The sequence below is a fragment of the Coffea arabica genome, chromosome 5c (genome assembly GCF_036785885.1).
Source record: "Coffea arabica cultivar ET-39 chromosome 5c, Coffea Arabica ET-39 HiFi, whole genome shotgun sequence".
NCBI lineage: Eukaryota > Viridiplantae > Streptophyta > Magnoliopsida > Gentianales > Rubiaceae > Coffea > Coffea arabica.
The window spans coordinates 45,791,508-45,805,014 of record NC_092319.1 but is presented as its reverse complement, the minus strand read 5'-3'; the positions used below and the strand labels follow the sequence as shown (position 1 = coordinate 45,805,014).

The window sequence follows — 13,507 nt, the reverse complement described above, 5'->3', positions numbered from 1 at the left end:
AGTTTTGGTAGTTTTGGTTAAATTTATTTCATCTTATGCATTCATGAAACAAAAGGAGAAAGAAAGCAAAAATCAATACAAAATCTAAGAATTTTTTTATTAAAAATCTGTGACAATTAAAAGATGATAGTTAAGCAATCCTTTATCATCTCAACTTAATATACAAAGTTGTGATATTAGTTATAATATGATAAAATTGTTGTGTCGATCATGAGAGAATATAACTGTGTATGAATTATGGTACATAGTATGAGATCGATATATTAAGAAACTTTCTTGTATTGATCAAACGTAAATTTTCTTACTTGATAAACAGTCTCTTTATATGCTTTAGAACCTCATATTTCTGAACACATGTTTGTTGTTTATTCCAAATTTTACTACTGCCCTTGTTCTCTTGGCACATATATCCTCTGAGTTTCACTAATTGTTTTTATCTCTTAATATTTTTTCATTATTTTACTAATACTACCCCACAAGAGGCAAAAAGGGTACAAATGAAACAACAGTATTATCTCACTTCCAAAAAGACTTTTTATAACATTTTCTCTAACATGGGTTGAACTTGCTATCAAAATCTTAAATTTAGGGGAGGTTAGTACTATTTTTCAAATCTCAGAAGAGGTGAGTGCAATTGTCAAAAATTTCAGGAGAGGTTTCTGCAATTATTCCTATATTTATATATCCACGTAATTATTGCAACAAAATATTTGCATAAATTAATTAAAGGAGCTAATCCAACTCTTTTTATATTTATATATCCAGGCAATCGTTGCAACAAAATATGTAAAATATGCTAAGGGAAGCCCGTGGCACTTCCTGTTATAGCTGGAAACTATCCTAAGAAAGAATAGGTGGGGAAATCTGATAACAAGTCATCTTGAGGAATATTCCTCCACATATCAATAAAATTGGTATCAAAGCTAATATCCTACAAAATTGGTGTCAGAATTAAAGTTTCACTGACTTAGTTCATGTCCTAAAATTAAAAAAATTTAAGAGATTTTCAACTATACAAGATGGCAAAATTTATGTTCCATGACAAAGATTTGCCAAAGAAATTTTGGGTTGAAACCATTTATACAGTTGTATATTTGTTCAATCGAAATCCTACAAAAGCCATGTGGAATTAAACTCCAATTGAAGCATGGAGTGAAAAGAAACTATTGATGAAACACTTGAAGGTTTTTGGGAACATTTGCTATGCTCAAATTTCAAAAGAAAAGAGGTACAAATTTGATAAAATAAGTAAAAAAATATTTTTTTGTTGGTTATAGTTCCAAGTCTAAAGGTTATAGATTGTTTAATTTGAAGACGAAAAAATCATTAATAGTCGAGATGTTGTATTTGATGAAAATGCTGTCTGGAATTGGAATGTGAAAAAGATTGTGAAGCAGTTTGTTTGGCATCATGAAAAAGAAGAAAATTCAACAAATGAAAAAGAAAATAGTGATGATTCAACATCAACAACCAACCCACCATTATCTCCAAGTTCAAGTTCGAGTTAGAGTTCTCCAAACTCAACTCCAAAAAAAAATGAGGAGTTTGAATGATGTTTGTACAAGATGCAATTTTTTCATTCTTGAACTAAAAAATTTCGAAGAAACATATGTAGAAAAGGAATTTTATACGTATTACTCATTAGATTTTATACGTAAAATTTTATATCTACGTCTTTAGACGTATTACTCATTCTTGATTGTGTTCTAAAAAACCGAACCCACAAATCAAAGATCTTCTTTGCTCTAATATGCTTCAGAAAAATGCTACACGTACTAGTTTTCATTTGAGAAAACCAACCAAAAAAGAGACGCATTACTGATAAGTGCTATTTCAGTATTTTGCATTATAAGCATGAATTCCGAGGCAAATGCTTTCTTTAGCTCCTTAAATGCTTCTTAAACCATGGCCAATGTTATACTGGTGTATGAGAAAAGAAATTGAGGCTTTCGCGGATTCAATGCATATGATTCTATAAACCATTTCGTTGAGGTCTTTTTTTGGTTGAATTTGAAATCCTTCAATTTGGTAGTCAAATCCTTCAAGGGCATGACCTCAAAGATATTTGAATTAGGATTATCACTTATAACATAATTTTAACCCAATCTAAAAGGTAATCTGTTAATCGAGTAAAGTTGGATGGGCCTTTCTTTCTTTTCCCTTTTTCCCCCATTGGGGGTGTCTCGTGGGAATCACAACTTGAAACGGGCTGAGAATAAACAGATTGGGCACCCCATAACCCGTAAGAAAAATCCAGTAATTCACCGCTGGCCGTGGACTGGGGAGCAAGAAGAAGAATCCGTTGAAAACTTGAGCCAAGCTCGCTCAGGAATTTAATTGGCGTATCACTAATTTGTTGGTCAAATAGGATGATTGTCAATTGTCGGGTAAATTGGAGTTTCTCTGATTGTCCGGTCCTTTGGCCAATTCATTGTACCGACAAATAAAGCAGACAGAGTCCTAAGTAGAGGAATACTATAATATAATAGCATACAGCTAATTCTTGACATGAGCAAGCTTAGGAACATATATCATAGTATTATATTACCAAAACAGAGCGAAGATTCACCAACTTTGGTCCCATACCAAACAGTCAACGCGCTTTCCTTTCCAGATTAAAGGGGGGGACAAAAAGAACCCATAACCAGCCATGGCCCTGTCAAATCTACAAAATCTAACAGTGCAAAATAAAAAATATTGAAGCCGGTGGCCTCCAGATCAGGCTTTTGACGCTAATGGGGTCGACCAAGATGGCGCGTAAATGCCTTGATCCCCATCCATGCATATCTACTAGCAAAGATAAACCTGACACTGAACAGCAGTTTTGCCTATCCTAAACCCTGGAAATACGGTAAAAGCCACCCGAGGCTCGGATTCCGGCGAACCATCAGATGACAGGAATGCTTCCTCGCTCACGCTTTCCATGTAAACTTCTGAGAATCTACTCCTCTTGTTCACTTGAAAGATTGAGGCTTCCGGTTTGAAAGATAAGGCAAGGCAATGTAGTAGCCAAATGCGCTTCGCCATCTCTGCAAACGCAGCAAAAAACGTTGTCTCTGGGTATTCCCCTGCATTCGCTAAATTTCTCTGGTCCAAATTGCCGAAAAGAGATGTTTCCATCTTGGGATGAATCAGTGTCAAGTATTTAGCGCGACAGAACTTTGCAAATGCGGATTTAGGCTTCCAAGCTAGGTAATCCATTGGTTTCACAGACTTCAATTCCCTGAATCCTTCAAAGAATACCCGTCGCCGTTTCTTCTGCTCAGGCAAAGATTCCTTTGAAATTGAGTAGTCGGGCTGATTGAAACCATCAAACATTTCTCGGCAGACAAATGACTCGAATGCATAGCATTTATGGCTGTTTTTCCAAAAGGCAACGCCAGGCTCAATTGAACTGGCAGCAGCATCTAGATCCCACTCTGCAGATTCCATCTCACTGATGAGCAACCGAACAAAGCTCCGAATAGACTTAATTGTCTGCCGAACAAATGTAATAAAGTGACTGGGGCTTAAGCTTGACAAGTGAACGTTATCAAGAGCTGATGATAACTGCCCGCTTGAATTCAATCTCTTCTCTAGCAACTTGTTCTCTTTATTGGCTTCCTCCAGTTTCTCTCTGAGAAATGTGAGCTCGGAGTCCTTCAGTTTGAGCTGCGAATCTAGTTTCTTTCCCATTATTTCGTATGTTTTCAGCAAGCTCTTCTGCTCCTGAATTTCGGCCAAGATCTGAGTGGTTTCAGGGGAAGATTCATCGATTTGCTTCTTCAAGTAACATTGCTTCAGTTCTGACACATTCTTCAACTCTGATACCACCATCTCATCTGCTGTCTGAATTCCATCAGGATCGTAAGGAGACTGAGCATATTGAAGCTGGGCGTACGCTGCTTTAACAGATGAGACACTGGCAAAAAGCTTGGCTACAAATGCCTCTGTAGCCGCTCTACTGCATAGCTTCTCATCCTCATCATCAAATGGCTGCAAATGGCTTTTGTTCTTTACCAAATTACTCTTAACATTTTCAGGGGAATTAATCTTCTGGATTCCATCATCTGGAGCTATCCCAGTTACTGCTCGAATGTGCAAAACCTTAGCAAACGTGCGCGCCAATCTACTCTTGCTCTTATTTGGGGTAACTGCAGACCTGTCCACCGAATCCATCTGGAAAAGAGTTGCAAATTATAATGACAATGATACAAAGATATGCTATTATGTAAATGAAGAGTTCAGGCAACCATGTCAAGATTTATATATACAGATAAAGGGAGAATAAGAATATGATCACGATGATAACTAGTGTAACAATGATGAGCTTGTTTCAACAAAGGAAAAAAGCATCGAGCTTTAGCTCTTGAACCGAGACCTTTAAAGAACAAGGAATTTCTTTTTGTTTTGCATTTGAGTGCTTCTGATTTTCATTCTTTCGACATAATCAAAAAGTGGATCTAAAGGTGGGGTAAAAAAAGTACGAACAGTAGCAGCAGAGGAATCACAATAAGGTGAATAAACTAATATTCTGAAACGCGCTTAAAGGAAGCATCCAACGGCTCAGAGTTCAAACTTTTTTATAATTCCTAAGCTGCAGGGGTCTGGTGAGATGCCCCATCAAGGTATATTGCTGCAGAAACAGCCAAAGAATAAAGAGCCTTACAAAGAAGAGAACATTGAGAATCAAAATACATTCAACAAACTGAAAAAAAATGCTAATATCAGAAAAGTATTACATATAACCGTTGAACATAATTACGTGATTAAAAAAGATCATCCATCCCCCCCCCCCACATCAACACACCACAAAAAGACACCTTGCTGCAAAAGGTTGAAACTCAGCAACGAGAATCAGTTGCCAAATATTTTATAACACAGCAAGCTTTGACGAGATACTTATAGTACTTTAGGTTCCTATTCTGCATAAAGAATATCTTCAGTCTTCAACCTACCTAACACATCCAGGGAGAATTAGTTTTCCCTGCTTCAGCCAGCTAAAATCTTGCCATATAAAGACATTTTGAAGACTGAACTTTCCTTCTCCCCATCCCCCTCCCCCAACCCCCACTCAGAATCATGACTAGGGGAAGTTAATACCAGGTTTGGACTGCAGTTGCCTAACAACTAAGAAATCTGTATGTAGTTACAACAACGTATAATCCATAACAGTGCAACTTGCCTGAAGTATCCGCCTTGATCTTTTTAGCAGTAAATTACTTAAGGCTTATCAACTTAAATTAAGCTTAGTGCCCATTTAACTGATAAAAGCAGCAAGCAGAAATTTACAACCCCCCCCCCCTCCCCCCAAAAAAAAAAAAAAGATTTCATGGAAAAGCCAATGCATCAACTTACTACTATAACTTTCTTGATTTCATTATTGCAGATTAAAAAGCTGCCACCACGATGCATACGATAACAGCACCATGCTACTTAAACAGTAACAAACACACTTTGCAATGGTTTGCAAGACTAGAAAAGGGGTGTACAAACAAAGCCAAAGAAACACACTTTACTGACCATTCGATGGCATTGGGTCCAATAACTTTTTATTTTATTTAACCCATAAAAAGGTGAAGAAATCCTACTCAGCATTAGTCACGTACAGGTGTCAACACCCATCCACAAACGAAATCTGACCTGTTACCCTCATCTCTCACACGTCACCCTACTCCTCCTCCTCCTACTGCTGCTGCTGCAAGAAGATCACGTGGGCCCTTCCCATTTATCATTTCACTGCAGCAAATCTTTTGTCACTAAATTCACTTCACCATCCAACGGCCCTGAAGATCCCCCCAACCTTTACCTTTTCTCAAGATTTGAGCCAACCGGAAAAAAGTTACTGGTAATAATAATCAACGGGAGAAAAACATTATAAGAAAAAAAATCCCGCAAGGACAATTTCGCCTGGACGCTGTGGACCCCACAATAAGGCCCGGGAGGGGGGGGGATTGAGAACCATAAAGCTCGCTCACGTGCAAAACACGTGACCCCCTAAACTCCACTCTTAGTGACGGTGGGGTCGTTAACAGGGAAGAGTTAAGTTAACTATACAAATTAAGACAAAGACTCGTGCAGAGCATTGAGCACAAAGTTTACGAATATCTACAGACGCGTTCAGACAAACTTAACATTTGAGTAGAAATAATCAGAGCCCCAAAAAAAAATATTTTTTTTATTGGGCCTTCAGAAAAACACACCTTGATGAATATTTTAGTGGTCAGCACCGGAAACCTTCACTTCCTCTTCATCCCAGGCTAAATCTCATCTTCCGAGGTCTCAAGAATCCAGAAAACACAATAATCGCCTTCTGATTACTCCCTATACGAACCCGATAAACAAGCTTAGCTTAATACTTGAATGAAACTCATAGAAGGACGTATAAAAGAAAGACTAGTAGTGCCTGAACAGAAAGACAATCAAGAAAAGAAGCTAAATTTGGGACCTGCACAGACCCAAAAAAAAAACAAAAAGAAAAACTGACCTTTTTGTCATTTTCTGGAATTAAATGACTAAATGGCGGTTACAGAATTAATACATCCAGCTAAGGAATGCAGAGAGAGCAATAAAGGAGCGAAAAGATACGGGCTTTAATGGAAGTTTACGGGGGATGATAAGTGTAAAAAACAACGTACCTTCAAGGAAGACTCGTGGGCTAGCATCAGAAGAGACCAAGCATTGAAGCAAAGAAAGGCTACTTTTTGGACCTGAGATTTGATTATTTTGATCAAAAAAACATCGAGTTATTTCACTGATTGGTTGAACTTTGAAGAGGAAGAAATGAATGGGTTGGTGGGAGTGGGAGTGAGATTGGAGAACGGTTTTTTGTACTGTTTTGGGGAGCGTAGAGAATCGACGAGAGAGAGTTTGAAGAAAAGGAAAGGCGGAGGAGGAGGAGAAAAATGAGGTGAATCTGGGGGAGGGAAGAGAGACAAGTAGAAAAAGACGAACATGGACAACAAAGCGGGGACTGGGGGAATTCTCCAACAGCTAGCTATTAAAGCATTGGGAACCAAAACTATTGCTGCAGCGTCTGGTCAATTCTTGTTAAGCTTTATTTGACGATTTTGCTCTGGTTTCCAGTAGTAGCACATAAATGTTTGGTTTGGAGGTTTTGGATCTTTACTTTAGGAGTCGAGGCAATGAAAAGACAAAGAAGGATATAGTAAGAAGTTAGAGATGAAGGGTCTAATTTTTTTTTCCCATAATTAATTAGTGGTCAAAGCTCATTGTGAATTTATTTTTCCTCTCAATCGTGGCCTTCTTTCTTTCTTTCTTTTCTGCTTCCCCATCCTCATCAAAAGAGAATAGAATAAACTCTAAAGGAGTTGAAGTACCACAAGTAAGCTACCCTCTTTTAACACAAAAAGGAAAAGGTTATATAGCCAGATTACTTAAAAAAAGAAACTTATGGATGTTATGGTGACGGTAAATCGTTTTTAATAAGCATAAAAATCATCAATTACCTTTTGAATATTATTAGAATGATTTGTGCTTCGTAAAAAAATATAATAATAATAATATAGAGCAAAAGAGGAATTTAAAAATAAAAGAAGAAGAAGACTTATTAACCGGCCAAGTTCTCTATTTACAAAAGAATAAAAATACGATGACAGTCATAATAAGTTAATCTTGTTTGAATTATGATTTTTTGCAGAAAAAATTTTATGTTTATTGTAAATATATTTTTTAATTATTTTTTGTTCATATACATCAGTACTTTTTTTAAAAAAAGAAAGAAAGAAAACTCCTAAATTGTCTATTTTTTTTCTTTACTAAGCATAGAATCTCCAAGCTTTAACACTGCGAGGATATTTTTGTCAATTTGAAAAACCGGCTGGAGAACGCGGGTTCATACAGATGGACGCATTGCACAAAGAAGGGTGGACAGTGTCACTTTCGCGAGGACGAAGACCGGCGTTTTCTGGCGGTATCCTATTGTGCTATCACTCGCATCAATAACTCTTATGCAACGCCCAATCTTTGATTTTTTATTGCATTTATGAATAGAAGGTGGACATGTGGAATCTTCTGCCATCCCAGCATCAAGCTATTGAAGTAGAGGCAATCTTGGTGCCTTTGCATGACTGTTGGTGGAGAGTGCAAATTTGGATGGCTCAAATTTACAAAATAATAAATATATATAGTTTGTATTATAAATATATTTTTTATATTTTTAATTATTTTTTTATTTTATATATATTATATTATAAAAAGTATTATAATAATTATTTCAAATAATATTCTATCCAAACACACTAGCGTTATCCAAAAGAAAAGAAAGAAAAAAGAAAAAAATTTCATTTTGGATTAGTTCATGTTTTTCTTCCTTTTTTTTTTTCCCGTTTTTGGATGTAGGGATTTTGTAAGAGGGGTCCCTTGAAATTATCTATGTACTGAAGGAAGACAGCAGCGGCTGCCTTTTCATGGCAAAAGAAAATTAAAAAGAGGGTATTTTGTACATTTAGAAAATGAATTGGCCAAACTCTTTTGAAATGAGTGGATTACGTTTCAATATGTTCTTGTTATTACGTTTTTTTTTTTCTTTTTGGTAAGAATTTTCTCGTTATTTCATGCCAAACCTAGTAGGTTTTTTTAAGTACGAAATGGTTTAGCATAAATACCATATACAATGTACAGTAAAAGTATACCAAGACTATTTCAGCACAATGGTGCAGCCAAAATTTTTCCTATCCAATCCACCTAAATTTTTTTCGTACCCCCAAAAAAAAAAGTGCAGCCAAAAAGGTAGGTTATCCTTAACAATTGCAGCAATGAAGGATCGAGGTATTTTATTCTGGAAATTCTAGGAATTTTGTTGTTTCTGGACCAATTTGAATTTGATTCCAAATTAGCTACTAGTTCATGCAATGTGCAGAAGTATCCTCCTCTCATTCTGCTGTCTAATGCCACGGGAATACATTGAATCGCATAAAAAAAAAATGGTGGAATCATTCCAAGCCAGCCGAAATAGAAGTTTACAGATAATATCTGCTGGAGGAATCAGGAATGGATGCCATGCTTTTAATATTGGATTCGCCTTTTGTCATCCCTACCGATGATTCTTGCGAACATAGTAGTGTACTTCAGGTTAGTATCATAGATGGAAACCTTTTAATTTTCTCTGTCACTTGGTTTTATAACAAAATATATTTCATTAATTGATTGTTGGAAATCGTTCAGCACAATTGATATACATAGCTGTCCTAATGACAGATAAAATACGCACTAAAATTGTAGATCTGTAATTTAGCACGTACAAAAGACCAAAAAAATTAAGAACAGATCTAAAAAGTACCATCGATCTAAAATCATCTCCTCATAGAATAAATCACTATAGCCCACGCTGTGCACGTTGCAATTGTCCAATCTATTAATTAACAGTTTTAAACTCCAATAAAGATGACGAGATCTACCGACATAGACTCAAATCTGAAATGAAATTCAGATCTGAAGTAAAATTCAAATTGAAACAGCAAAACAAGGAAAAATAACACAAAATCTCACTAGGAACTCCTCAGGAGAAACAGAGATCTTCCACTACAAAACTTTAGGAGAGACTTTATTTGGAAAATAATAAAAATGAAACCTATTGTGGCCTCCCTCCCGAAGAGGAAGAGATTCAGAGAAAATGAGCGGTAGAGAGAAGTTGGAAAAGATGAGGGGTTGAGGGATATTTTCTCGTCACTTTTAATTACTCGTAAAATTGGCAAGATACAGTGTGCCCACATTTTTTGTTTTTCACTTTTTTGTCTTCATGTCAATTACTTGTAGCTGATTCACTTCTATAATAAGGGGTGACTCCAAGATATTGTAATTATATATCCACATAGAGACTTTTAATGTAATACGTAGTTTTTGAGTCATAATCTCGTATGCATGGCAGAGAACGAACACTTATAATATCTTGAAATTAAGTATGTATCAAGCGTGGCTTACCATGTCAAATTCTTTGGTAACTAGTCATAATCACGCTGCTTCATGTGTGTTGGAACATGCGATTAAAACAACGCAGGACAGCAGGAATACTACTACTTATTCTTAGGTCTGCACTCTGCAACATGCACCACTTGGTTAATTGCAGACCACAACACGCAAGAAAAGATAATGGGGTCGTTTCTTGCAATCTCAGGAAAAGAAATTATCACGACATTTCCCTTCGGTAACATGACTAATGACTTTGAAAGCTCTTAAAAACTTTGACAAGAACAACTTCAATCTGGAATGCCAATAATGACCTCATTCTCGGCATTTCCCATGAGTTTACTTGCAAGAAAGAATCTATTGAAGTTATGATCCCGTATTCTTTCATATTTGTTTGCGGGAAAATCGTCCAAAACGTCCCTTACATTTTGTAAAATAACTTTTTTCGTCTCTCACTTTTAAAAGTGTAATTTTATGTCCCTTACATATTTACATCGGTCAAATTTAGTCCTTAACTAGGTTTTCGATTATTTTTTGGCCGGAATCCATCATGTGCAAGGCACGTGATCATTTTTTAAGGGTGAATTTGTCAAATTATATTTTACATAATTTGATCTATAGTCCTCCACATTTTATAAAATAAATTTTTTCGTCCCTCACATTTTATAAAATAATTTTTTTTCATCCCTCACATTTCACAAAATGAATTTCTCTATCCCTCACATTTCAAAAAATGAATTTTTCATTTCTCACTAATTATGTGTGTGAATACATTTTTTTTAAACACGTGTATATGTCTATTTGATTTTGCTTAATAATAATAGCATAAACACATGTATGTAATTGGGCCAAACTTGTGAGCTATCTTCTCTTTTTGTATGATTATGACTAATATTTACCAATAGAACCTTAATTTGCATATTCTTATTGTATTTTGACCGAAAATAGCTTTATTGGCCAACTTGACAATGAATGCAAGATTTGTTACTAGCTAATACCGGATAAAATCAAATGATCACGTATAATATATGGTATTCATATTGTTAAGTGAAATCAAATAGACACATACATATATTTATGCTATTCGTATTATTAAGCAAAATCAAATAGATATATACATGTGTTTAAATAAAAATGTATTCACACACATATTTTTTTTTTTAGGGTTTCCCTTACACACATAATTAGTAAGGGATGGAAATATTCATTTTTTGAAATTTGAGGGATGGAGAAATTCATTTTGTGTAATGTGAGGGATGAAAAAACCATTTTATGAAATGTGAGGGACGAAAAATTTGTTTTATAAAATATGGAGGACTATAGATTAGATTATGTAAAATATAATTTGACAAATTTACCCTTAAAAAATGATCACGTGCCTTGCACGTGATGGATTCCGGCCAAAAAATGATCGAAAACCTAGTTAGGGACTAAATTTGACCGATGTGAATATGTAAGGGACATAAAATTACACTTTTAAAAGTGAGGGACGAAAAAAGTCATTTTATAAAATATGAGGGACGTTTTGGACGATTTTTCCTTGTTTGTGAGAAAAAATCAATCTTTCTACATGCCCATCAGCAATAATAAATGTTAACGTAAATCCTGTTTGGTGTTGCTTGTGAGGTTGAACTTTTAGTAAAAATTTTCTACTTGCAATTATCTTTCTTTTATTAGCCTCTAGAAAAGTCTTTGCAAAATTATTCAAAAATCTGTTTAGTAGTCAGAATAGTTCTTAATACTAGTAGCGTTATTAACGCGTGAGAAAGGTTGAGTATTATTAGACGTTATAAAGGAGGTCTCCATAATTATTAGTAAGTGTCAAGATACATTATTGCGAATTACTCCTTCTGTCCTATTTTGAATGTCTTGTTTTTCTTTTCATTCGTCCCAAATTATAATATGACTTCCAATTGAAGAATATATCTAACTTTTAACTTCTTGTCTAAAATACCCTTATTTAATATATTTCATTATGAGTACTGAATATAGCTTACCTTATTTAATACAATCAATATCTTTTTCATCAATAATTGCTTGGACATATGTTTTGAACGGTGCATTGTATCATCGTATTCCTATCGTAATCAATATAAAAGTATAATGATTAGTGATACTTTTAGTATTAATATAAGGTATTTTTAAAAAAATACTTGGCTAGATTTACTTTTTATATAAAATTAACTATATTTCTTATAATTGTGTGAGAAGAAAATCGATACTATTAAAGTGGTGGGACAGAGGAGTACCATAATACCAGCAAAAAGAACCGTCAGTTTGTCCAGTGAACCATTGCAAATAAATGCGAACTTATGATCTTGTTGTGTGTGATGCTTTGCAGCTTTGGGGATTCCATTGTCGCCTGTTGATGATCTCGACGAGGGGGCGGCCGCAATTGTAAACGGGGGCACCGACTTTACCAGTATGGGACGCTGAGGCGTCCACAACTATTTCTTTTTTTTTTTTCCTTTCTTTTATTTTCATTTAGCTACGTGTGAAGAAATTAGGAACAGTTTCGTAACTGACTTTGCTTCATAGTGAAATGAGTATTAAATGCGGCAGGATACTTTTCAAGAGAAGAAAAAAATGTGGCCAATAACACTCCATAAAAAAAAATCACATAAAACAAGCAAATATATGAAATTATTAAGGACACAAATAAATCCTTTCTGGTTTTTGAGAACCAATAGAGACCCAGCAAACAAAATAAAACGTGTGCTAAAATTGAATTATAATGGCAGTATAAATTTGCCAGAATTAATTGGTTGCCAGAAATTGAATCATACTAAGAAATTTTTTTTTTTTAAAAAGAAAAAAGAAAAAAGAGGAGACCCCATCATCTACAATTAGAGATGTAATCGAGCCGAGTCGAGCTCGAGTAGTGCTATACTCGAGCTCGACTCGACTCATATATCCCTAGGCTCGAGCTCGATCGAGTCAAAAAAATTGATACTCGAAACTCGACTCGATGTACTCGCGAGTAGCTCGAAACTCGACTCGATAAGGCTCAATAACGAAGGGTATTTTGTAAATTCCATATAACTTATACACATAATGATCATTTTATAATTATAATACATATATATTATTTAAATTATAAATATATTATTTAAATAATCCCGACTCGACGAGTAGCTCGACAAGTCTCGAGTCGGGGATTTTTGACTCGAAACTCGACTCGATTTTCATTCGAGCTACTCGAAACTCGGCTCGAACTCGGTCAACTCGAGTTTGAGCCAAGTCGTTGACCAAGCTACTCTGACCGAGTTCGAGCCTACTCGCGAGTAGCTTGGTTCGCGTGCACCCCTATCTACAATATCATGCCATAAATGAGCATATGATATACTCCACCACCTACCAAAGGGTCTATTTTGCACATGGCCATTTCCTTGGTTAAACCAAACACCGACTCCACTCCGACCCAAGCCCATATATCAAATATTGGTTTGCTGGGCCAGCGACATTAGCCATTTGTGACCTGAGGGATTTTTCAGTACAGCAGTCGTTAACATATTCTTCAGCAAAAGTATATATGTCAACGATTTTGAGTTCGGATATTATGTTCATAGTGAGCCTTTGAACTGAAATATAAGCACTTTTT

The 13,507-nt window shown here is 35.5% G+C and overlaps 1 protein-coding gene across 5 annotated transcripts; it reads right to left on the bottom strand.

Annotated features, from left to right (window-relative positions):
- Nucleotides 1–2,518: 2,518 nt before the first annotated feature.
- On the bottom strand, nt 2,519–7,284 carry LOC113691040 (protein GRAVITROPIC IN THE LIGHT 1-like). 5 transcript variants are annotated; one of them, XM_027209214.2, is made up of 3 exons: nt 6,618–7,284; nt 6,183–6,303; nt 2,519–4,158 (listed from the first exon to the last, which is right to left on the bottom strand). In XM_027209214.2, the coding sequence occupies exon 3, from the start codon at nt 4,156–4,158 to the stop codon at nt 2,791–2,793; it is 1,368 nt and encodes a 455-aa protein (XP_027065015.1). In that variant the 5' UTR covers nt 6,183–6,303; nt 6,618–7,284; the 3' UTR covers nt 2,519–2,790. The 5 variants fall into 5 exon arrangements, with proteins under 5 accessions (XP_027065015.1, XP_027065016.1, XP_027065017.1 ...); XM_027209215.2 differs by lacking the exon at nt 6,618–7,284 and adding an exon at nt 6,467–6,611; XM_027209216.2 differs by lacking the exons at nt 6,183–6,303; nt 6,618–7,284 and adding an exon at nt 5,623–6,152.
- Nucleotides 7,285–13,507: the final 6,223 nt, after the last annotated feature.